General features: G+C 42.6%; 1 protein-coding gene across 1 annotated transcript in view; it reads right to left on the bottom strand.

Annotated features, from left to right (window-relative positions):
- The window catches only part of STMND1 (stathmin domain containing 1), a 32,962-nt gene extending 15,598 nt beyond the window's left edge, over positions 1–17,364 (bottom strand). The window contains exons 1-3 of the mRNA XM_037520739.2: positions 17,284–17,364; positions 8,185–8,365; positions 893–1,044 (exon numbers count right to left, since the gene is read on the bottom strand). Coding sequence (XP_037376636.1) covers positions 893–1,044; positions 8,185–8,365; positions 17,284–17,364 — 414 coding nt within the window. The remainder of the gene's footprint in view (positions 1–892; positions 1,045–8,184; positions 8,366–17,283) is intronic.
- Between the last annotated feature and the right edge of the window lie 9,580 nt (positions 17,365–26,944).

Below are 26,944 nucleotides of genomic sequence, written 5' to 3'. Positions count from 1 at the left end.
AAATAGTCTTTTTTATTCCTAATAGACTCTTTCCCTACAACAGAGATTGAAAACCACTCAAGAGCCCTTGATATAATTTGTGGTCTAAATTTCCACTATTTCTACAATATTTCTTTATTTCACTTTCCTTTTTCTGTGTTGTTTTTGTGTTATTTCTTCTTCTCACTTTTCTTCTGTCTATGCAGGCTCAGTGTTGACTTAAAAAATAAAAACCCAAGCAAACAAGAAAACAAACAAAATAACAGCAAGAAAACCTCTTTGCAAGTTTCCCCGGAACTTATTAAAAAAATTAAGAACTCAAGACTTTGTCCACAACCAGGTAAAATTAGAATTAAAAAAATTGTTAATACGATGCAAAAATAATGATAAATTAGTTATCATTAACAATTAAAAATTGATGATGAATCATCAAATACAATAACAACAATTTCAACAATTGCATTATTTCCTCATGTTGGACCTGAACGTGTATATATAAATGTGTAAGTACATGTTTTAACTTTGGCATTTAGTCTTATGTTCTTAGTGAATAAATCACAGTTTATATGCATTTTATATTTACAATGCTTTGTATATAGGCAATGCTTCATAAAAATTTCTGAAAGACTGAAGGCATGGTGTTTAATGGGACTTTTTGTGTCTCAAATTTAGGAAAACAGAAGCATATTTTATTAGAATCATTAATCATTAATAATAAGGACAATTCCTGAATCAATAGAGAAAAATGCTGTGTGGAGGGTCATTAAAAATCACAGAAGAAAAAACTGGCTTAGATAAATGCCGTCATCTGTGCTTTGGCTTTAAGATACATATCCTAGAAAAGAATAACTTAGGATCAGTCATACTCTCTGGTTTTTAACTATACACTAATGTTAATTACAAAATTACTTGCCATGACATCATATGATTCTCCATTTCTAAATACTTTGCTGTGGCTTTGAATTATTCCTTGAATGATTAATTCCTCCAGAATGTCTGATGACTTTTGTCGCTCTCGTGTCTCTAGGGGCTGGGATTTATGGATTAATCCATTGGTCACTAGGTCTTCCAAGGAAAAGAAAAAAGAAAGGGAAATATAAGCATGAAGATTTTATCAATCAAATGCTAAAGGAATGTCTTATAAATCATGCTACCAAATTAAATCTTAGTCTCAATCTTCTTACCTAAAGATCTGTTTCTACTATAAATCTTTGTAGTCCTTTGAAGTTCAAATTCTTAATGTTCTTACAGAGGTTACACATCAAAATAATGTCCTGTTTACTTAGCAGATTACATGTTAACATAACAAAAAGTCTTTTATGTGCTGCTATGTACAACTTTCTTGTTGTAAGGACACTTATACACTTGGGTACAACAGCATGGACTCTGCACTAATTATGAAGCTAAACCCCAGCTTGGAATGAGCTATTCTTTCAGTGACTCTCATGAGTTGCAAACAGTTTGGTTTCTATGCTTTGTATACAAAGGAAAAACAGCGTGATGTTGCCAAGAGACTTCTAGTTCTGCAACCTTGAGTTTACAATTGCGCCATCTGCTAAATTGACATAAATAAAAGTAGGTCTCATTGAAGAGTCTGAACCAAATCAAAAGTGGAATCTGGTGATATTGGCTACATTTTTTTTTAGCGATTTTAAAATGAGCACTGAAATAGTTTATAGGGGATTATAAACTGCACTGAGGAGAGAGACCCCACCCCCCACCCCCAGGGCCTTGGCAGTCAGGTATATAAAAAAACAAACAAGCAGTTGTTTCTGTTTCAGCACAGCAATGTACAATTCAGTCTTCAGAAATGAGCTATTTTCTATTTTGTAATCACTAGAAAGTCCTGACAGTATCGAAGTGCATTCCAGAGAGTGCATGGGGCCTTTTTATGACAATTTCTAACCTTGTTGCTTAACAGGGCAGTTTTCATGAATTTGTAGTGGGAAGATAGAAACACACACACACACACACACTCTAACCAGATGTCTCTCACTTTAGAATATGAGCCTTACTGTTTGAAGATATTCCTCTAACTGACCCTGCAAGTAACTTCAACAAATTCCCTTTATTTCATTTCCTTGCCAGTGCTGTCTTCTGCCCATGTAAGCGTTCGAAATAGAGCTAAAGCTCATTTTGAACTACTCTATACAATATTGGTACAGAGTAGTAACACATATCTTTCAGATAAATTAACTAGAAACTTGAAACAACGGGGGAAATTCAACAAAAAAATGGAGAGGTGACTCCTCTTCAAGGAATTAGAAAGATATTTGTGTTCGAAGGTGGGTTTGCAGGGTCACATAATAATAAGTACTGTTTCTTGAGCTCTGCTGTGCCTGGCACTATACTAAATATATTATATGTGACATCTAATTCAAACATAACATTTAACTAAAACATAAACTCTCTGAGAGGTATTATTATCCTTAAAGAGAAACTGATGTGAAAGAGGCTGATTAATTTGCTTAAGTTGAAATGGGTAGTAAATGAAGTAATAACGTTGGAAGCCAAGTCTATGTGACTTTGTTGTTTTTTTTTAAAGATTTATTTATATTTATTTATGCATACAAGAACTGGGCTGTAGGACAGAGGTGCAGGGGGTGAGAAGATTCACCAGACATAAAGTAGGGAGCAAAATAGGCAGACAGACCGAAAGCGCTGCTGAGGGAAGCAGCGGGTGAGGCAGGAGAGGTCTGCTGTGCATGTGGGTCAGCATCCTGGCCAGGGATTGAACTCAGGCCTCAGTGGCATGAATTAGCGTGATAACACTGAGACTTTAACCCCTGTGCTACCAGGGAGGCCCCAAGTCTATTTAATTTTAACATCCTGCCCTCTACCACCTCACTGCATTCCTTCTCAAATATGTCACATGACCAGCTTCCTCTGGATGTTTTTTTTTAAAAGTCATCATTGACATCTGTCCCTAACATAAAATTATTTTAACTAGTTCAAGCCATTCTTTTCTGAGAACACCAAAGTATTTAGCTTGACATTTCCACTAGCTAACTGCACAGAAAGACCAGATTATGTCAGTCATTTCAACTAATATTCATGATTTTTTGGCACATGGAAGAACATTGAGGGAATGTTTAAAAAAAAACATCGAGTTTCTTTCTGATTATAAAAGTAATACATGGTTTGGGCCTCCCCGGTGGTGCAGCGGTTGAGCGCTGGGTTGCGAAGCTGCCAGCAGCCTCTGCAGCACCGGTTCGATCCCCCGGCCTTCGGCAAGGCTCTCTTGCTGCACCCGCTGCTCCCCTCAGCAGTGTATTTCATCAGTCTGCCTGTTCTGTTCCCCACTCTGGCTCTGGTGAATTCTCTCACCCTCCTGCGCTTCTGACTTTACCCAGTGCTTGTATAAATAAATAAACAAATCTTTTTTTTAAAAAAAAGTAATACATGGTTTTTACAGTAAACTTGGAAATTTCAGAAAAGAGTAAAAAAGAAAAGAAAAATGCCCATACTCTTATCATTTGGAGATTACCACTGTTAGTATATAAAATTTGATTTTCATAAATTTGACATCATACTGAGCATACAGTTTTGATTCCTATGTACTTAACATTTACATTAACATTTGCTTGAGCTATTGGAAATCCCTTTGAAGCATATGTGTAAAGAATGACATCTAGAAGGAAATGTGGGTGAATTCATCTTTAACCTTCATGTAGGCAAAGGCTTTTTGATGTGACTCAACATCCAAATTCAAAAAAGTTTGATAAACTTGGCAAAGCAAAAAAAAAAAAAAAAGTCAAATATAGATATTACGTTCTTCCAGATTTGATGTACAAAGCAAGATGCAATATTATTTTTGGTATTCTTGCTAAAGACATATAGCCTCAGGATAGATCAGGGAGCCCCATATTGAGGAACATTCTACAAAATAAATGACTTAGCTCTCCAAGGTTATAAAAGACAAAGACAATCTGTAGGATTGCTCCAGACTAAAGGAGAGTAAAACCCCATAACAACTAAATTGAACAAGTGATCTTGGGTTAGATCTTCAACCAGAAATCTATAAAGGACATAAAATGAAAAAATCAGAAACTTAAATGTGGTCTGTAGATGAGATAATAGTACTGCATTAGTAATAACTTCCTGATTTTATTCTTATACTGGATTTGGAAAGAATGTCGTTCTTTTGGGGCCTTCCTCATGGCACAAGGGCTTAAGTCTCAGTGTTAACAAGCTATCTCCAGCCACTGTGGCCTGAGTTCGAGCCCCGGCCATGGAGCTACCCACATGGCACAGCAGACCTCACCTGTCTCGCCTGCTGCTCCCCTCAGCAGTGTATTTCAGTCAATCTGCCTGTTCTGTGCCCCACTCTGTCTCTGGTGAATCCTCTCACACGCACACCTCCACCACCTCTGGCCTCTGGCCTATACCTCAGCTCTTGTATGCATAAATAAATAAATAAAAACAAATCAAAAAAAAAAAAAAAAAGAAGGGCCTCCCCTGGTGGCGCAGCAGTTGAGCGCTGGGCTGCGAAGCTGCCCACAGCCTCTGCAGCGCCGGTTCAATCCCTGGCCACCAGTGAGGGTCCCACATGGTGTGCAGACCTCTCCTGCCGTGCCTGCTGCTCCCCTCAGCAGGGCACTTCGGTCCTTCTGCCTGTTCTGTTCCCCCGCTCTGGCTCTGGTGAATTCTCTCACCCTCCCATGCTTCTGACTGTACCCAGTGCTTATACAAAAATAAATAAATAAATCTTTAAAGAAAAAAAAAAAAGAAAAAAGAATGTCCTTTTGACCTATACAAAGAAAACTATAAAACACTGTTAAAAGAAATAGAAGAAGACACAAAGAAATGGAGAGACATCCCCTGCTCATGGATTGGAAGAATAAACATTATTAAAATGGCCATCCTTCCAAAAGCAATATACAGATTCAATGCTATTCCAATCAAAATTTCAATGTCATTCTTCAAAGAAATAGAAAAATTATTGATGAAATTCATATGGAATCACAAAAAACCCCGAATAGCCAAAGCTCTCCTGAAAAAAAAAGAAGGGAATGGAGGCATCAGACTCCCAGACTTCAAACTATACTACAAAGCCATAATCATCAAAACTGCATGGTATTGGAACAAGAACAGACATACAGACCAATGGAATCGAATAGAAAATCCAGAAATAAACCCACAGATTTATGGTCAACTAATCTTTGACAAAGGAGCAAAGACTATGCATTGGAGCAAAGAAAGTTTGTTCAATAAATGGTGCTGGGAAAACTGGGTCGCTACATGCAAAAGAATGAAGCTTGACCACCACCTCACACCATACACAAAAATCAACTCAAAATGGATTAAAGAACTAGACATAAGACCTGAAACCATAAAATATATAGAAGGAAATATAGGCGAAACACTACGTGATTTGCACATCAAAGACATCTTTACAGACACATCACCCAAAGCAGTGATAGTGAAGGCAAAGATAAACAGCTGGGACTATATCAAATTAAAGAGCTTTTGCACAGCAAAAGAGACAATAACAAAAACAAAGAGAAACCCCACCAACTGGGAGAACATTTTTGCACCCAACACTAATGATAAAGGACTGATCACAAAAATCTGCAAAGAGCTGATGAGACTCAACAACAACAAAGAAAATAATCCAGTCAAAAAATGGGCAGAAGAGCTTAAAAGAAACTTCTCTGAAGAGGAAATGCAAATGGCCAACAGGCATATGAAAAAATGTTCAACATCACTTGTCATCAGGGAAATGCAAATCAAAACTACCATGAGATACCATCTTACACCAGTGAGAATGGCACATATTAAAAAAACTAGCAACAACAAATGTTGGCGAGGGTGTGGAGAAAAAGGAACTCTTCTGTACTGTTGGTGGGAGTGCAAACTGGTCCAACCACTGTGGAAAGCTGTGTGGAGATTTCTGGACCTACTAAACATAGAGCTTCCATATGACCCAGCAATTCCACTCCTAGGTATTTACCCAAAGGACACAGAAACATCAATTCCAAAGAACACCTGCACCCCTATGTTTATAGCAGCACTGTTTACAATAGCTAAGCTTTGGAAACAACCCAAATGCCCAAAAATAGATGACTGGATCAAGGAGCTGTGGTACATATACACCATGGAATATTGCTCAGCATTCAAAAAAGATAAACACATGCAATTTGGTGCAACATGGATGGCGCTGGAAGGGATCATGCTCAGCGAAATAAGCCAAAAAGAAAAAGAAAAATACCGGATGGTCTCACTCATAGCAGGAATCTAGAAAACTTAAATAAGGGACCAGGAAAATGAAAAACTATAAGAAAGTGAAAATCAAAATCAACAAAAAACTATGAACCAGAGACACTTTTAGGGGGGCTGGGGCGGGAGGGGAGGGATTGGGGTCAGAATGGGGGGCGGCAATTGTATGGGGAATATAACAATAAAATTTATAAAAAAAAAAAAAAAAAAAAAAAAAAAAGAATGTCCTTTTTAGGAAATACATACTGGTATAGTTAGGAATTAAGTATGGTTATGTCTAAAACTTACTCTCTGAAAAAATATACTTATATATGGGGGGCAATATGCTAAAGCAAATGGGGTGTTAAGGTTAACATTTGTGAAAGAATAGAGGCATTCTTTGAGTGGGGGAACGTTTCTTAAATCTGAAAATCTTCACCATGAGAACTTTTCAAAAGGAAATACTTGGGAAATTTGAAATTTTTAACAAACATATGCTGCCGATGTAAAAACAGGGATGCAGAAAGGAGGCAGAGGGGAAAACTGGGACTAGAACAGAGCTCAGGGTACTCTGTGTTATTCATTCTGTGATAAGACAGTTCCTGAAAATGCATTCACACTACATTTGGGAAACATGGCCTCTGGCACTTTACTCCCTCCCCAGCTGGGCTTTCTTAGCACTCTCTTGCCTACCTTTAATGCTCTCAACTGGAAGGACACACCTAGGTCCATAGTATTAACACCAGGGCCTCCTTGGTAGTGCAGGGGTTAAAGACAGCACTATAAAGTTGCTGCCAATGCTGCCAAGCCCTGCAGCACGAGTTCAATCCCCGGCCAGCCAGGGAGCAACACACATGGCGCAGCAGACCTCTCCTGTCTCGCCCGCTGCTCCCCTCAGCAGCATATTTCAGTCAGTCTGCCTGTTCCGTGCCCCGCTCTGTCTCTGGTGAATCCTCTTATTCCCCCATCTCTGGCTTGTACCCCATTTCTTGTATGCATAAATAAATAAATCTTTGGAAAAAACCATAGTGTTAACACCAAAGATATTGTTCAAGTCTAAGTGTTATCAATATATGGGTGCTGCAGTCTGGGAGGGATCCCCAACAGAAATATCAGGGAGAATAAATTAATGTACTGATTGAACACACAGAGGGAGGATTTGCCCCTGCAAGGCATCTTACTTTCTGCTATTCCACGAGATGTAACATCCTCACTAAATCAGAATCTCAAATCATGGGCAAATAGGAAATTTGGGATAACCCGAGTGTGCCATGGAAATCCAAGGAAAGGAATGTCATTTATTAAACTATCTATTTTTCAATTTTAACTTGTATTTAGGGAAAGGACTAGAATGATGAGGAATGAAATGAAAGCTTTCTCCCCAAATAAGAGTACTTTTCCTTGAGTGCTGTTTAGTTCAATTTGTTTCAAAGGCTGGTAAAATATCAAGAACTCTTAAATCAATGCCTGGGAACTCAAGCAAAGCATAAACAAACCATAGGAAAAAACACCAATCGTTTCAGAAGAGCTCACCAGGTTATAATTGCTTTGTTTATGTTTTTGAAAGATTCTTTTAATGTATATTTGCTGATGCTTTGGATGGAGGGAGACAGGAGCCACAGACTGATGTAGGTTTTATTTATTTTCTCAAATAAATAAACATAAGCTGTTTCTCTGGGGAAAATGTTAACATATGGGAGTTTAAAGGAATTAAACCAAAGTCTGTTCAGTTCCTATTCCCAAGGCCTGATCTCAACCACCAGTGAGGGGTTAGTTTCTATGGGGAAAAAAAAAATTTTTTAAATACTTCATGGATAAGAAGATAAATGGTTAGAATTATTTACTCACATGATGTAGCCCTAAGGCTAAAGTCTAATGATTAGCGACCTTGCTCTTTAGGGTACTATCTGGCTCACAAAACTGTGAAAAATGGGTCACTAGACACTTAATATAAAATATATTTAGAGAACCAGTACTTAGTGGAGATCAGCACGAAGGGATTTTTACCTGAATTCACTTTTCCATTTCTTTCACTAGAACATGGAGAACTTTCTGGAATGGTTCCAGGCAAGCTTCCTAACTGGTCCTGTTTTCCCAGGCCTTCAGGGCTGCCCACGATGTCTCTGCTCAGGGCAGCTTCAGTTTGGGGTCTGCAATTCTCCCTGGAATGAGTCACGCCAGCATCAGCCTATGAAAGGAAAATAGTCTTGTGAATCAAGATTTCTTAGAAAATGTCTTTCTGGAAAACAAAAACCATGCTGTAAGATCTGTTTTATGAGTATGTAGCCCAAGCAGCATCTGTGGCACTATGACACTAAGGGTACTATGGCAGAAGGGACTTTGCAGATGTGATTAATTTAAGGACAGTGAAGCAGGGAGATAGTCCACGATTATCCAGATGGGTGCAAAGTCCTCACAAGGGGTCCTCACAAGAGCTGCATAAGCCATTTCCTTGTAACACCTTTCTCGCCTTGTTTGTTCTCTTGCCCTGCTCTCTATTCATTCACCTTATTGCTTATAATGTTTTGGTAGAACACTGATTAATAAAGAAATGCAGTAGAAAAAAGAAATACTATTCCTTAGGCCTCAACACTATTAACACCTTCCATGTTTGACTCCAGATGTGTTTGTGCATATAAATATTTTAAAGTACATTAAAATTGACCACTAATTACATGAAAAGAAGTTCACTACCATTAGGCATTGGATATGCTAATAAAACCACAATAAGCTCCCACTTCACACCTACTAGAAGGACTGTAGTGAATAGACACATCATAGGAACATACGCAAGGGCATAGAGAAATCAGGACGCACATATAATGTTGTCAGAGAGAAGAGTTGATGCAGTTACCTTGGCAAATAGTTTGAGAGTTCATCAAAGAGTTAAACATAGAGTTACCAGATGACCAAAAGTTCTATTCCAATGTATATACCCCAGCAAGATAAAAATATAGTCACGAAAACTCATCCATAAATGTTCATTATTATTCATAGCATCTAAAGAGTGGGAACAACCCAAATGTCCATCAACTGATACATGTATAAACTAAATGTGATATATCCCTACAGAGGAACATTATTCAGGAATAAAAAAGAATAAAGTACCAATAGATGTTGCAACATAGATGACACTTACAAACATTATACCGTGAAAAGTCACAAGGATCACTCCATTTGTATGAACTATTCCAAATGAACAAATTAATAGAAGAAAACATAGATTTAGTGTTTGCTTAGAAAGTAGGGGTTTGCTGCTAATGGAAGGTGGTTCTTTTAGGGAAGACACAAGTGTTCTAAAACTGGATAGTGATGATGACTGTGAAGTGTACATTTTAAATGGATGAGTCATGATAAGTGGGTTATATGTCAATAATGGCATTTACAAATAAAATCAGATTATATATTAAATGATAATCTAGTTCTGTTTTTTTCCATTAACAGTATTTACCTATACCAGTCCACAGAGGTCTATCATGCTATTTAATGGTAAGGAGGAGTTGTTTATTTGACTATTGTATTACAGTCCATTAAGTAATTATATCACTATTTATTTAGCCAATTCCTACTGGAATATATCTGGGTTGTTTTTAACTTTTCAATATAAAAAACAGTGCAGGCATAATAACCATGAATATATAATACCACAAATTCACCCAATTACTCCGAGAAACAATTCCTGGATGTGACACTCTGGGTCGAAAGACTTTCCTGTTTTGTATTCATAACTGTTTCTAAAGGGTCATCCATAAATCCCACTTTCTCCTTTTAAGGATGTTATATTTTTTTATACAACCTGACTCTACTGCTCATGGAGTTCAAAGTACACTCAACAGAGCCTATGTGTGATTTCACGACGACTGGCTCCAAATGCTGGTCCATGTCAAAGTTGTCAAAGTCCATGAGAAAAATGCAACAAGTTTTTCATAAAGCTAAGCTCAATTTCAAGAACTGGCATTTATGTTGGGGGGTGTTCAATAGGACTATGTTCAGAAAAACTATAACCTCCTTGACCCTTCTTCTGGCACTGGCTCTTCTTTCTTTCTTTCTTTTTAAGATTAATTTATTTATGCATATTTATTTATTTATGCAACTAGGGTACAGGCCAGAGGTGGGGGAAGGGAGTGAGAGGATTCACCAGAGACAGAGTAGGGAGCAGAACAGGCGGATCCACTGAAGTACACTGCTGAGGGAGTAGTGGGCGAGACAGGAGAGGTCTGCTGTGCCATGTGGGTAGCTCCCTGGCCGGGGATCAAATTCATGCTGCAGAGGCTGTGGATAGCTTTATAGTGCTGTGCTTAACCCCTTGCGCCACCAGGGAGGCCCCTGGCCCTTCTTCCATTGCTTGGGTTGCAACTTTCCCCCTTCTTATTGAATGGAAGCCAAGACTTCTAGTAGATTTATCAACCAACAGTTCCATCTAAGACACACTTACCAGAGGAAGCCGCCTCTGTGTACCTAAAAGAACATAAGCATCGATTACAGCGTATTATCTCCTGCCTTTTCTTTTTACATCTATTGATTTTATCTAAAGGGTGTCCTTTTCCCCGGAGTCTTCATAGGGCCTCAGAACTCAACTCTCCAAGCCTGATTTGTAGCACAACCCGTTTTATTGGCATGTTTGTATCTTGTTGGGGGCAGTGAGAGGAGTTTAAGAGGAGAAGATGCTTAAAATGGGTCTTCAGGAGGGAGTTTCTAGAGGGCATGGGGATGAGTTCATTCTAGATAAACACAAGCAGATACACGCAAGTAAGGGAAATGAAGCAATGTTACATGTCCAGGAACTTGACTTTTTTCTAGCGTAGTAAAAATGGATTGAGATAGAATGTGGTAAGTGCTGGAGAGGTGGGAAGGGAAGTCTTTTGTGACAATGCAATATAAAAACCTTTGTAAGGTTTGTATGCATGAAAGTAAAATAAAATGACCATGTGTTCTTTTTCTTTGTTTGTTTGTTTTGGTTTGTTTTGATGATCACTCTGGGGTTAGTACAAATGAAGGTACTGAAGGAACCACAGAACAAGGCAACCTGTGGATGGTTATTGGAATTGTCCGGATGAAATCTGGTTAAACATGAACCAGTACATTGGCAGGGAACATGGATGAAAGAGGTGGGTCCAGAAATATCAGGCAGGTACATTACAGACCTGTCAGAACTTCAATTTGAGCCCTTCTAGCTTCAATAGAGTTCTCCTAGCTCTAAACTATGACTCTAGGCACTAAACAGAAAACTTTCCTTTAGCAAAATAATATAAAATAGGACATTGATGTGAAAGTCTTGGTACTTGCACAATAAAAAAATCATTCAGGTTTTCAAAACCTAAACACATTTGACCACTTTCTGGAACCACGCCAGTTTGGAGTCTCTCAGAGACTAGGGAGAAATCACAACAGCTAGGTTACGTGGCCCCATCGCTGCCCATAATTCGATTAGAAATTCTTGCATCTTCTTAGGGAGACTCGCCTGGCTCCATATCACTGTGCTTATATAACAAGATCACTCCAGCTAAAGCTACATCAGTTCATTGTGCCGACAGTTAATTCATTCTGTGTGTCACTGACAATTAATTCACTCTGTGGCTCAGGACGACACAGGAAACTATGAAAATCAACCAACTGAACAAGCAAACAAGTAAGCAACAAAACCTCAATGAATGTGAAATGTGAATCAGCACGAGGAGAAAACCCAAGAGCAACTGTGTGCTTTTCCCTACTTTCTCCATTTGTCATTCTTCACAGAATGACATTCTTCCCAATAACCAGCCAAGCCAGGAAAAGATTCTTTACATATGATGTCAAATGTTCTTATATATCTATTTTTAAGGATTTATTTATTTATGCATACAAGAGCTGGGGTGTAGGCCAGAGGTGCAGGGTACGAGGATTCAGAGACAGAGTTGAGAGCAGAGCAGGTGGCTCTACCAAAATACACTGCTGAGGGGAGCAGCAGGTGAGACAGGAGAGTTCTGCTGCACCATGTGGGTCAGCTCCCTGGCAGGGGATCCAACTCATGCTGCAGTGGCTGCACTTAGCTTCATAGTGCTGAGACTTAACCCCTTGAGCCACCAGGGAGGTCCTGCTCTTATATTATTATGTAAAAATAATCATTGTGTCAGACAGGGTCTCCTCTTGCTGGGCTATATGTAACTATGAGTTCAAAGGAAAAAAGAGATGCTGTGTGATGTTGTTTTCAGAGGCTCCCAGTTGATGATGAAGGTGTTTAGAGGCTGTTCTTAGACTGAAAATGTTCAAATCTTCTCTCAGTTCGAACGTAGGCATTTTGTTTGTTGCAATTGTTAAGTCAGTTAAGTTTTTTCAGTTCTCCACTGTTCTTTCAGAGGCTCCCAGTTGATTCTGAAGGGGAAGATTGTGTTGGATATTCTCGTCTTTCCAAGTTAACTGTTAAAACCCAATATCTGCAGTGATAGTTTGATGGGTATTTTCATATATTTCTTTTGTTTTTCAGAGCTCTCATTTTTTGAAACTAGCAAAGCACTGAGTTATGCCTAAAGGCTAATTTTGCCATTAACAGTTCCCAGAACTGGAAGAAGTTAACTGACTTAACAACTGCAACAAACAAAATGCCTACATTTGAACTGAAAGATTTGAATATTTTCAGTCTAAAAATGCCTTTCCACGAAGGTTTTCTATCAACTACAACTCAGACTAGATTTCAATGGCACAACCCTGAATGACTTCCCCTTGGTTTCATCAAAGCTACTAATCCAGTCCTTAGCAAGGATCTTTATCCATTTATTCCTGTTCAGATACAGTGTGCCTTCAGGTCCTTGAGTGTCCAAAACTGAAATTGCAGCAGATGAAAACAACCTTTCAGCATAAAATAACATATTCCGGTCTTCACTTTCCAGAGGAGAAATTTAAGGCTTTTTCATTTTGAAAACAAAGAATGTCTTTTAAATGTGTTATCTACATGCAACACATTCTGGAAATTTTAACCCAATTTCATAATCTAGACTTGAGCATAAACATAGTTCAAAGACCAAATACATTTACAAATTAATTAGATCTATGCCTCTCAGGGCTGTGGCAAAACAGCTTTCTTGCTCGAGTTTGCATGCAGAGTAAATATTTCACAGGATTGGGAAGTCTGTGCTCGGTGGTACTGGAGGAGGGTAGGATGTAGCTGGAAGGGTGTTCTATGCTTGAGATAAAGTTGTAGCAGAACAGATTCAAAGTGTTTCTGCATTTCATATCAATTTTATTTTATATTTCATTGTCTTAGTGTTACAAAAATTTTAATCAATTTTAGAATTGAAAAACTATGAATTTTAAGCTTACAGCTATGTATGGGAATAATCAGCATTCCCAAAAAAAGGTATTCTTTTTAACTTAAACAAGTTTTTTTGTTTGTTTGTATTTTTGGTCTGGAGGCATCATCACGCTGTTTCCTAAAGCTTTTGGGAAACAAATTTGCCCAATAGCTTGAAGGAGGTGATTTGTCAAGGTACCCTAGGGCTGGGACCTCTTTAAATCAAATTATTGGCAGGTACATTTTATAAATATATTTGTTGACATATAAGAAGTATTTGTTTTTCAAAATTTAATTTCTTCTAGTTTACTTTTAATGACTAATAATAACGATCAACCATCAAAAAACACTGAGAAATATGATCTCTTAAAAAATTAAATTAAGAAGTAATTTAACAACAATAAACAAGAATTTTCCTGTCAATGATTAGGGCAATGCTGTGAAGGATCCTTAGGGATCATCTATTCCGATCTAGTCTCTTCCCTTTTAAAAAAAGTAGGAAACTTTGAGTCAATCACAAAGAAGGATAATATTTCCCAGCTAAGAAAAGTTCTACATTTTTTAATGCATTATTTTTATTATAGTAGCTTCCCACCACTTTAGACTAAGACAGAAGCAAAGAGACAGCCTGTGGGTAGGTTTCAAGAAGTTTGATTCTGAATATTTTAAAGTTGTGAGCTAAGAAACATCAATATTTCACACAAGCAAACATGTTCATCTCATTTTAAAGACACTGCTGAATTACTGAACTCTCAGTGCTATGCATTTATGAAGATAGCAAAAACACTGCTATCCTTATATAGAGTGTTTAATTAATAACCAAACCTTTCCCAGATCAGATTTCCAAAGTCAAGTGCTTGGTGTCGGAAAAGAGCTCTATGTGTGAGTAGACTCTTGAGCCTATTTTCAGGACATTTTAATATTGAATAACAAGACTGTCACTAGTCTTGTTATGTGACTTGGAGACAAGAAGACACTAAGGAGTTGGCGGAACTGGGAGGGACATGAAATCACTCAAGAAATATTCATTAGTGTCTGGTTGACACTGGGCACTGTAGTAAGCACCGGAGATACAAAGATTAAAAAAACAGTTCCTGTTCCCAAGAAAGTAACAGCTCAGGAGGAGAGGCAACCATGGAAACAAAGAAATTAGGTACATATTTATAATGTGGCTCAAGAAGAGGGAGACAAGTGGGCCCCTCTGGTGGCCTAGGGGTTAAGTCTCAGCATCATCATCCCTAAGACCTCAATTCTATCCCTGGCCAGGGAGCTAAGCCACATATGGCACAGCAGACCTCTCCTGTCTCGCCCGCTGCTCCCCTCAGCAGTGTATTTCAGTAGATCCTCCTGTTCTGCTCCCCGCTCTGTCTCTGGTGAGTCCTCTCACCAACCCCTCTACCCCCACACTTCTGGCCTATACCTCAATTCTTCTATGCAAAAAAATTTTAAAAAGAGAGAAGAGAAGCTCTGAAAGTGGGTGCAAAATCATGTAAGTAGAAACAGAATGAGTTTGGTTAACTAATTACAAGTTTTGACTGAAATATGTGAGTGTGTAGAAAGATGAGACTGGAGAATATGACAGGAATCAACTCAAAGATGGCTAATAAGACATGCTAAGGACTTAATATTTTATATTATAAATAACTTCCATAATAATAATTGAATTAACTATTTTTTTTAAAGATTTATTTATTTATACAAGCACTTGGTACAGTCAGAAGCGCGGGAAGGTGAGAGACTCCACCAGAGCCAGAGTGGGGAACAGAACAGGCAGAAGGACCAAAAGCACTGCTGAGGGGAGCAGTGGGCAAGTCAGGAGAGGTCTGCTTCGCCATGTGGGACCCTCGCCGGCTTCTGGGGATCGAACCAGCACTGCAGAGGCTGCTGTGCCATGTGGGAATCTCCCTGGCTGGGCCGGGAATCGAACCCTCGCTGCAGAGGCTGTGGACAGCTTCACAGCGCTGCGCTCAACCCGCTGCGCCACTAGGGGAGGCCAAATTAATGCATTTTTGGAAAAAGTGAATAAAAGTGTTCCTACATATTAGTCCAAAGTAATAATGAATAATAAAGATGACTAAAGTATTGGCAAGAAGTCCACATACCTAGGAGAGAGAGGCGCATTTCTTACTTGTCATGTGATAAGATGACAAAGGAGAGCCACAGCAGTGGGGTTTGGGCTAACCCTTTAATACCAAGGGAGCTCATCAGGCTGAGCGGGAGCTCATTGCACCCAGCAGCACGGGGAATGGCATGGGGCGTGAGGCGGCCTGGAGTAACTGAGCAGTGCACGTTCTTGGTTTGGCAGAGTGAGTACCAGGAGGGAGAGGAACAGCAGAGAGGGTGGCATTGGAGGATCAGCGAGGACACATGTAAAGGGCTCACTCCCAGAATTGTTTTTCTTAGGAATACAGATCGCAGTGTGGAAGGCAGACTGGCTAGGACGGCAATTAGAGAGGCAGAAAGACCCACGAAGAGGTAACAGGCCCCAGGGAGCAGGCAGCGGCAGTTGGGATAGAAAGAAGAAAGCAACTAAGACCGTGGACATCTGGACACAGGCTTCCCCTAAGGCACGGGGGACTGATCCCAGGTTTCGGCCTCGACCAACTTGGTGTTTGTGTTTTGATGTACTCCAAGAGTCCAGCAGATGGACCTCACACACAGTGGGTGCTGTGTAACTGCACTGAATAGTGTCTTGCACATGGGCTGCTGAGAAAAAGTATGAGCTCTTTAAGCCATAGTTCCAGAAATGCCCTTGAAGAAGGGTGACCGTAATCCTCTTTTGCTATGAGCAGTATGGACTAAAATCAGACTGGGCAAAATTATTAATAGTGTTCCCGTTCACTCTCAAAAGTATCCTCTTTTTTGGGCCTCCCTGGTGGCACAAGGGGTTAAGTCGCAACCTAGGAAGCTATTCACATCCACTGCAACACGAGTTCAATCCCCGGCCAGGGAGCTACCCACATGGTGCAGCAGACCTCTCCTGTCTCGCCCGCTGCTCCCCTCAGCAGTGTATTTTATCAGTCTGCCTGTTCTGCTCCCCACTCTGTCTCTGGTGAATCCTCTCAGCCTCTGCACCTCTGGCTGTACCCCGGTTCCTGTCTGCATAAATAATTTTTTTAAAGTATCCTCTTTTGATGATAAATCGTAGGGTAACTTTATCTGTGGGTGACCCCTCGTGAAGGGACCCCTGCAGGTCCTGTTTATGGCATCTTTTTGGTGGTGATGGTGTAAGAAACAATGCCCCCCCACTTCTTCTTTGAGCAACCTACCCCTCAATTCCCTTCAGGACCCCAGAGGAATTACAGGGGATGCAGCCTTGAGGGGTTCGTGCAAACAGCAGTGAAAAGCACATTTTGAAAATAAGATGCTGTATCTCCAGCACCGTCCCCGGACAAGCTGTGCATCCTCTGGCCCTACAAGAGTCTCCTGTGGGAGTTAAGAGGACCGAGGCAGATGGTTTCTGCCGTCTCTTCCAGATCGAAGTCGTTCCCCAAGGACCTACTTTGCGGAAACCAAAACCTGCTAACTCCCAGGAACACCCCTGAGCATCACCACCAGCCCCGGGCCCCGCGCACCCAACAAGCCGCTTATCCAGTTACTCCCTCCGGGAAGTTACCAGCCCTTGAGGCTCTTAAAACACAAACAGCCCCCAGGCTAGTCCTGCTGAGCTCGGGTGCGGACTGAGCCCGCCGACACCGGCTGGATCGGGTCATTCCCACCCCGCCCACCCCGCCCACCCCGCTGGCCGCGCGCTCCGACCCTGCGGGCGGGCCCCGGCTGCCCCCGAGCCTGGCGCGGAGAGGCCCAACTTTTATGCCTGCTGGAGTTGCTGGTTTTACCTTGAGGCCCTCTTCCCAGACCTTCTTGGGCGCGGGGACCCGTCTCTGCTCTCCAGCAGGCTGGGAAGGTCCGCAGCCCATGCTGCGCCCTGCGCGCGCCTCCTCCCGCGGGCCGTGGCCGCGCGCCCTGCTGCGCCCCGGAGCCCGGGAGCCCCCGGTCTGCGGCCCCGCGCCCCGGGCTGTGCACCCTGGTCCCGGCGCTCGGCACCTCTCTCTTCTCCCTCCTCCCGCACTGAAAGGCTCGGCAGGAGGCGCCCCGCACCTGGGCAGTTGCCGGGAACTGTTGCCACAATAAACGGCATCACGCGGACCTGGCACCTGCACCTGCACCTGGCACCTGGCACCTGGGAGGCGATGGGACTTTTGGAGCTGGAAACTGCAAGATCGGCGGCGTCTAAGTCACGACCGGGAGGCAAGTTGCGCACCTCTCCAGAGCTGAGAGAGGGGAGAGGCTGCTGGAGCCCAAGCTGGTTTTAAAAGGATGGAGGAACCAAATAAGAGATCAAGGGGTGGGGGTGGGGAGTAACTATATTAAAGTAAAAATCAAAATCAACAGGCAGATCTGTTGATCAGAGACGTTCTGTAGGGGAGGCGGGAGAGGGATCGGGTTGGGATTATGGTGACGGTGCACGGGTGACTTGGTGGTGGGAATGTCACGGGGAAATCATACATTGTACAGATATGAAGAATGATGTGATAAATATTAAAAATAAAAAAATGAAAGTCACCTTAGAGTCACCATAAAATAAATGTGGGACCTCCCTGGTGGCTCAAGGGGTTGAGATGTAACCTATGAAGCTGTCCACAGCCACTGCAGCATGAGTTCGATCCCCGGCCAGGGAGCTACCCACATGGCGCAGCAGACCTCTCCTGTCTCGCCTGCTGCTCCCCTCAGCAGTGTATTTCAGTCAGTCTACCTGTTCTGTTCCCCACTGTCTCTGGTGAATCCTCTCACCCCACCCCTATCTCTGGCATGTACCCTACTTCTTGTATGCATAAATAAATAAATCTTTTTTTAAAAAAGCAATCGGGCCTCCCCTGGTGGTACAGGTGGTTGAGCACCGCACTGTGAAGCTGTCCACAGCCTCTTCAGTGTGGGTTCAATCCCAGCCAGCTGAGGGGGTCCCACATGACAAAGCAGACCTCTCCTGTCTCGCCTGCTGCTCCCCTCAGCAGTGTATTTCAGTCAGTCTGCCTGTTCTGCTACCTGCTCTGTGTCTGGTGAATCCTCTCACCCCCTGCACATCTGACCTGTACCCCAGTTCTTGCAAGCATGAATAAATAAATCTTTAAAAACAAAAGTGTTTTTCTCAAAAAAAAAAAGAAAAAAAAGGATGGTTGTCCTAAGCACCCTGCAGGGACGTATTTTTTTCCCGTAGGCGCCGAGAGACAAGCCCACCCGGTGTCTGGGCCCAGCACTAAAGTGGTTGGCGTCTGTGCTTCAGACTCTTGTGGGGACTGTGTCCAAGGCGATCGTGAGAAGGCGACTTGGGAGTCAGACCAGCGGAAGCAGCTCCCGAGGGGACAGGTGGTCAGTGGGGGCGGCCCAGACAGCACCAGACGGCCACGTCACAGGGCGACCTCGGAGAGAACAATCTCCCAAACACAAGCCCACACTATGAAGAAAACCAGACTCTCAGGATCATCAACAGCTCAGCAGCTGCGAAATGGGTGGCGCAAATCATTTTTATGAAAGATGCATTTTAGGAGCTGTCACACCGTAAGGAGAGCAGGGGTATGCAAATTTCTCTCAGAGAATTAAATTAAAGCTATCAAAAAAAAAAAAAAAGGCAGATCCGGTAGACTGCTTAAATGTTGTCTTATCCAGATTTCCTCCCTTTTTTGTTTTTAAAGATTTATTTATTCACGCATGCAAGAACTGGGGTACAGGTCAGATGTGCAGGAGGGTGAGAGGATTCACCAGAGACAGAGTGGGGAGCAGAACAGGCAGACTGACTGAAATACACTGCTGAGGGGAGCAGTGGGTGAGACAGGAGAGGTCTGCCGTGCCATGCGGGTATCTCCCTGGCGGGCCTGGCTCAAACTCATGCTGCAGAGGCTGTGGATGGCTTCACAGCTCTGCGCTCAACCGCCTGCGCCACCAGGAGAGGCCCAGATTTCCTCCCTTTTAATTCCATTTTTCAATTAATGTTTTGGTGGGGGCTATTCAGTGCCTCCGTGGTGGGTGTGGTGTGGTAATATCCATCTGAAGAAGTGTGAACCTGTACCTCTGCATCACATACAGCAGTGTAAACCAATGTTCCCTCAATACAAAAAAAAAAAAAAAAAAAGAAAAGCGCTGAAAGGTAGTTAGGGATCATTCCACCAGCCTCTAATTTTATAGGCTGCAAACTGAGGCTCAGAGGGTGAAGTGGCTTAAATGGGAGGAGGATGGGTAATTAATGAGGAATCTGAGGTAAGGAGCCACGTGGTCTCACTCAGTCCCTCCATGTACCCATGACACCAGGAAAATACTAGTAAAGCTTCTTGGAAATGTAAAAAGTCTGGATCCTTCTACGGAAATGAGTGGTCAGTTCTGACATAAGAAGCTGGTTGTTTATAGTATTTCAGCTCATATCTCTCTCTTCTTCGTGCTTGGAGGATGTTGCCTGTCAATTTTCCTTTTACTAAAACTGAAGAAGGGGGAAAATGAAATGAGACTCAAGTCAAAGCATAATCACTGAACAAGTAGCATTCAAATTTGTGAATGAAGCATGGAAACAAGGCTAAAATGGTGTTTTGGGAACCTCCCTGATGGTATTAACTCGTAGGTGTAATAAGCCTCATGAAATGTTCCGACTAGAAACTGGAAAATTCCCAACTAAAATAATTCAACACAGAGGTCACCTATAAAATATTCTTGAGGGTGTTCAAGGAAAGTGTGGAGGATGAACTGTAAGCGTGGAATACTGCAGATAAAACTTTTTCCTTTCAGGGCAACCTGCCAACAGAGGTTTGCTAGGTGAGTATGTGAATGCGTGAGGTTGTACCCAAATGCGTTGTGCAGGTAGCTTTTGAAGCATTTGATGAGGATAGTGCAGAGTTGTGAAAATACCCATTTTCTAGGGATGCACTGGAGCCTGCTCGTCCCTTCTCGTGAGAGCTGATTGTCGGGACTATGTGGGCTTATTGTTAAATGCAGTCATTATTAAAAATTAAATTGCATAAACTTACAACTCAGTTGGTTTTATTAAAAACAAAGGTAATAGGACCTCCCTGGTGGCGCAAGGGGTTAAGGCACAACCTATGAAGCTATGCGCAGCCACTGCAGCACCAGTTCAATCCCTGGCCAGAGAGCTACCCACATGGCACAGCAGACCTCTCCTGACTCACCCGCTGCTCACTTCAGCAGTGTATTTCCATCGATCTGCCTGTTCTGTTCCCCACTCTGTCTCTGGTGACTTCTTTCACCCCCCACACCTCTGGCCTGTACCCCATTTCTTGTATGCATAAATAAATAAATCTTTTGAAAAAACAAAGGTAATAAATACAACTCTTCAGCTCCTAGTTATATTATTACAATGTACTGGTCATGTGCCTTTGAGCTCATTTCCATCTGCTGTATCTGGATTGTAGAACCCTCTTCTAGTGCCACTGTGTATTTTTCCCCAGTTCCATTTTCAGAAATATCACATTGGTAGCTTGAGGTCAACCAAGGTGGGGATCTGTCCACTAGGAAAATAGATTATACAAATCACTCTCCCACTTTCCACCCTGTTGCCACTGCTAGATATTGAACATCTATCAGTACAACACCACCATTTTTTGTCCTTATATTCTAGAATGTCATGTCATGGCTCTGCTCTTTCTACCCTTGCCTCTGCAGAGAAGGGGCCTGGGTCATCCCATCGGTTCTATCTCCCTCCATGCTAGAGCTGGGGCGCTGTCTAAAGATGTAGGCTGAGTCCTTCACTACCACGTTCTGGTTTTGTAGAACTTGTTTCTACCTTGAAGACTCTTAGAGGAGAAAACTCTCTGATGGTTACCAAAGCTGGACCATCACTTGTTCATTTTAAAGTTTCGCTACTGTCTTTGATTTCTCTCTTTAGCTTTGAATAATCAAAGAGACTCAATTCTCCACTTCCTTCTAATATTTATTTAAACCCAAGAGTTATCCTGATTTTTTTTCTCTTAAGCAATGGGGATATTGCAAGGAAAGGTGCTTCTCCAAGCACATCCCAGAAATTGTGTTAAAATGCTGATTCTGGTGGGCGCAAAGGGTGAAAAGGGGCGGTGGTCCATGGTGAAGGCAATTGGTGCTTTGATGGTGGCCATGGTGTGGTAACATACACCTCAGTGGGGTGAACCTGTACCCCTATATTGTATACAATGTTGTTAACCAACACTGGTCTTTATGCCTTTCTGCATAAAATTGTAACTGGAGCCTGAGTGCTAAGCCAGCTTTTTATCCTTCTTCCCTCTTGGAGTAGGGATTTTTGTGAGCTAGTGGGTAAAGGTGAAGAAGTAAATAAAATCATTACTAGCTTTACCCAAGTTCTGGAGTTGGGTTTTTAAAGATTTATTTATTTATTTATACAAGCACTGGGTACAGTCAGACGCACAGGAGGGTGAGAGAATTCACCAGAGCCAGAGCAGGGAACAGAACAGGCAGACTGATGCAGTACACTGCTGAGGGGAGCAGTGGGCGGCAGGAGAGGTCTGTGCGCCATGTGGGACACTCGCTGGCCACCGGGGATCGAACTGGCACTGCAGAGGCTGCTGGCAGCTTCGCAACCCAGTGCTCAACTGCTGCGCCACCAGGGGAGGCCCAGGAGTTGGGTTTTTAATCTCTCTGTTCTGATAGTTACTCTTCAGGGTTCGCTGGTAAAGCCAGACAGGGGAGATTCTCTGTAGTACTTGGCAGCCATATACAGAGGTTGGGGTCCAGTACCAGCAGCTGGGAGGTTTCAGATTTCACCCTGAAACTCTTCAGTTCAGACCCTGACCATTCCCAAGAAGTCACACAGAGAAATCAATTCGGCTCCCAACATCAAATCTGCTGTTTACTAACATTGTCCCATGAATAAAAAAATTATATGCTGACCTTCAGTCCCAAACGTGTCTTAACTAACAAACTGGGATGACAAAAGTTCAAATTTCTGAGTATTTGCTAAGGTAGGTAAATGAGAGATGCTGATGGCTATGCTGGTATTTTCTATTTTATAGGTCAAGTCCTGGCATCCTCCAGGGATTGGAAAACTATGGGTCAAATCAGGTCAGCTGTCCGTCTTTACATGACACATGAGCTAAGAATAAATTTTACATTTTAGAATAATTTCTTAAATATTGAAAAAAGGAGAACATCATTTACTGATTTCTGAAACGGATTCCAATTTCAATGTCTCTAAATAAAGTATTATTGATACACAGACACTCCCCATTTGTTTATAGACTATGACTGCTTTCCTGCCACAATCTTGGATCTGAGCCTCGTGACCAAGACCACACGACCCACAAAGTCGAAAGTATTTATCAACCAGCTTTTTAGCAAATTGTTTGCTGATCTCTGATTTAAAATTTCCACAGGAGGGCTTCCCTGGTGGCGCAAGGGGTTAAACACTGCACTATGAAGCAATAGGCAGCCTCTGCAGCAAGAATTCGATCCCTGGCCAGGAAGTTACCCACATGGTGTGGCAGACCTCTCCTGTCTCGCCCGCTGCTCCCCTCAGCAGTGTATTTCATCAGTCTGCCTGTTCTGTTCCCCACTCTGTTTCTGGTGAGTCCTCTCACCCCCTGCATCTCTGGCCTGTACCCCAGTTCTTGTATGCATTAATAAATAAATAAAAATAATAAAATAAAATTTCCACAGGAAACGTATACAAGGACCAGGTACACAAAGTTGAGTTCCAATGGACTGAAAGCATTTGTATCGCTTCCAGAAAGGCCAAGTATTTCCAGAGAAGCACTGCCCCGTGAGGGGAATTTATCTCATTAGTTAACTGAACACCCAGGCCCACAAAGCTTTTTGTTAAGTGGCTTCACTCAGCCGCTAATGCCCTCCCCGGGTTTGGCTTTCCCGAACACTCTGTTCAACAGGCAGGCTGTGGCATAGGGGACGTGGTAGTAGCTTCTGGAAAAATAAGGGAGTTTCAGCTTGTCAGAAATGGGGCGGCCTTTCAAGTGTCATCTTGAATTTAAGGACCTCATTTTAAAACCCCATGTTCTTCAGCTCCTTCAAGTCCCTTTGTCAGACACTTCAACACAAACACTGCCTCTCTGAAAGCCTTCCTCTCCATTCCCACACACGTTGTGTAGCTCAGCAGTGAGGGGCCTCTGAAGTCGCTATCTCTGGAATCCTCTGGGGCAGGTTGCCTCAGTAACAGCACCAAGTGCATTCAGAAAGCTACAAATCTGTGGTTGAACAGTTGTGTGATAAAACTATTACTAAAGGAAAACTGTACCAGAATATTGTCACCAAAAAATACAAAACGACACATTTGCATAATCAAGATTTTTTGCAATCCATGTGCAAATGCTACCAAGAACACCCGCAATGAATTAATGGAGTTGCCTCAAAAAGCAGAGTGGGAGCATATTTTAGGCATCCCTTTCAGGGACTCGGTATGACAGATTCTTGTAGAGAAGAAGCAGAAATAAATAAAAAAGCCCACAAACAGGGGGACAATTGTTTGTGGAACCTTGGCGCGAAGCCAACCATCTCGATGTTTGCTCATTCAACACAAACTGGGTAAATACAGAGAGTAAAACGCCAATCAGGCTAATAGCTCAGAGAATGGTCACCACACAGTAAATTCAGCCACAATAATCTCATAGAATTATCAAACTTATATTTACCTCTACCCTTAAGAAGCAGCTCTGAGCCACATTTAGATATTATATGAGCCTAATACTGGGCTGAGAGCTTAATGGGGATGTGTAAAAGGAAAAACAATACTTGCTGAATGGCGGTTGGAAAGGCAAGCTTGCTTTTTAGAAAGCTGTAACAACTCTTAAGGTTACACATGGCAATTTTCACACACTGATATTCTCACAATTAAGGAAAAGTATTATTTAAATGATTTTCACTGCTTCCAATTTTGGCAGTACGTGGGCACAAAACACTGAGACTTTTCGAATTAGTGGTGTGATTTTTCCTTGCTGGCCTTGAACATATTGTTTGACGCTCCAGGGGAGTTTGGCTGCTTGCAGAACTGAGAGACTAGGGGAAGAACAAAGCTCTCGAAGAGACTCGAACTTTTTCTGCGCTGGAATGTGGAGGAAAAAACACTGGGCCAGCTGGCTGGATTCTGAGCCTCCTCTGGGCTAGCAGACTGGCCTTGGAAAGTTATTTAATCTCTGAGCCCTGGCCGCTCACTCTTCTAGAGACAGGGCTGGGCTGGGAGATGCGGAATATATATATATACTAGACTCTGCAGCAACTGCTTCTCAGAGCGAGATGCTGCAGCATGTGTTTCAAAATAACCTGTGCAGCTTGTCCGAAATGTAGATCTCCAGCATGCACTGGATCAGACTCCCTCAGATTGATCCTCCAGAATTTGTTCATTTGAGAAGCCTCTCCAATTACACTGCAGAGAGCACAGTAAATAAGCACCTGGACTTTGGAGGGAAAATAACCTGGTTTCACTTTGACCTTGGGAAGTGATTTCGCTTTTCTCAGTCCCAGTTGAGTCATCTTAAAACAGGAGCCAGCAATAGTCCGAATAGTTACTGGGAAGATTAGATTTCACAGAAATCAAAAAAGCATTGAATTACTTTACTCTCAGTAATTATGTAAGGGGAGTTAGACTATATTTTTAAATCTAAGGTCAATGTAATTTTTATTATACAGTAGAGGAAAACTCTAAATTCTGACTTAACATATGTATCAAGTTAACATCACTTATATGAAGAAAACAATGTTTTGGTTTTATTTTAAAGATTTATTTATTTATGCATACAAGAACTGGGGTACAGGCCAGAGGTGCGGGGGTGGTGAGAGAATTCACCAGAGACAGAGTGGGGAACAGAACAGGCAGACTGACTGAAATACACTGCTGAGGGGAGCAGCGGGCGAGACAGGAGAGGTCTGCTGTGCCATGTGGGTAGCTCCCTGGCCGGGGATTGTGCATGTGCTGCAGAGGCTGTGGATACTTCACAGTGCTGCGCTCAACCTCTTGCACCACCACGGAGGCCCATGAAAACAGTTTGTTGAGTAAATCAGCCTTCGGGCGAGATTTTGTTTGGTGTATTTTTTACCCACAAATTTGCATCCATCTCATATCATACCAAATTGTTCGATGGCCCTCTCATCCAGGGTGCCAAGGCCCAAACCTCTAGGAAAAATCAAGAGAATACAAGTGTCATATGCCACCAATTGGACCCAAGCAGTGCCCTTTTCACAGTGGATGTTGTCCACATTCATTCTCGTAGGTAAGCCCCCTTCTGAGCATAGATGGGGTCCACAAAGCCCCGTGATGCTCTGCTTCATCTTCCTTCCCTCTGCCTTCTCTTCATCAGGCCCTGCAATTATAGCAGCGACAGTGAGCTGCCTGTTCCCTGTTCTCTTTCTGAAGAAGCTGCAACGAGGGCCTGATAGTCAGAATTACTTGGAGGGAAATTATAGCTCTTCTCCCCGAGGAGGTCTGTTGAATGCTGAGTCTTGCCAGGCGAATCATCACAGGGAGGCTGCCTCCAAGTTCTCTGTCTGTGAAGTCTGTGAAACTCACTCAGGTACAGGTACTGTCGTTTGCGGGTTGGGATGAGAGAGGAGGCAGAGAGAGAGAGACAAGAGAAAAGGGAGAAAGCTAGAGAGATAGAGGCAGAGACAGAGATAGACTGAGAGGGAGACACAGAGGCTGTTGAAGGGAGGGAGCTGTGGGGGACTTTCACAAAGAGACAAGTGTCCGGAGCCGCCTGGAGCATGCGCCGTGTTGCACATGCGCTCGATGAATTAGGTTTCGATTTACTGTTTCGCCTTCGGAGAAACCCCTGCGTTCTCCTGTAAATCTCGCGAGACTGAGAGGTACGATGGGAGGAGCGACCGGGGTATAAGAAGGGAACCACGCGAGAGCGAGAGCGAGAGGGACTGCGAGGAGACTGTGAGAAGGAGATACGGCGAGGGGTACCGCGAGAGGAGCCGAGAGAAGGCCAGGGAAGTAGGAAACACAGGGAAAAGAAAGACATGGAAAAGTAGGAAAAGGATAAAGGAAAAATAAAGAAGCAAACGCTAGCGTCAGGTTGTCTCAAGCCCCTCATTTCCATCCTCAGCCCTTCTCTTTCTGTGCCTCCGAATCCCGCGGGTCGGGACAGGTGGCGCCCAGCGCGGGGCACGAAAAAGAACGAAGGAACTGCTGAAGGACCAGCTGTGGTGAGCCGGCAAGTAAAGGAAAGTAAGGTAAGGTAGCTGGGATCATGGGCAATTCAATGTCCAAGGGGCGGTTAGTTATTTCCCTGGAAGCTCTCCTAAAAGAGTTTGGGGTTCCTCTCAGTAGAAACATTCTTAAAGGATTTGTAGAGACCCTTCGTATCACTAGCAAATGGTTTCTGGAGCAGGATCAGGTCGATAGTGACAATTGGAAGAAGGTGAAAGGAGATATTGTCTTGGATCAGCAATTATATGGCCTTGAGTCTCTTCCTGGCACTACTTTGACGGTCTGGGGAGTGGTGGGAGATGCTCTTCATGCCGGTGGCACTGCTGCCACTCAGTTAGCCACTGAGGCCG

This window comes from Talpa occidentalis, unplaced genomic scaffold, assembly GCF_014898055.3.
Source record: "Talpa occidentalis isolate TD23 unplaced genomic scaffold, MPIMG_talOcc4v2.1 talOcc4.2, whole genome shotgun sequence".
NCBI lineage: Eukaryota > Metazoa > Chordata > Mammalia > Eulipotyphla > Talpidae > Talpa > Talpa occidentalis.
Note: the sequence above shows the minus strand (reverse complement) of the source record. Positions and strands in the feature narration are given on the sequence as shown.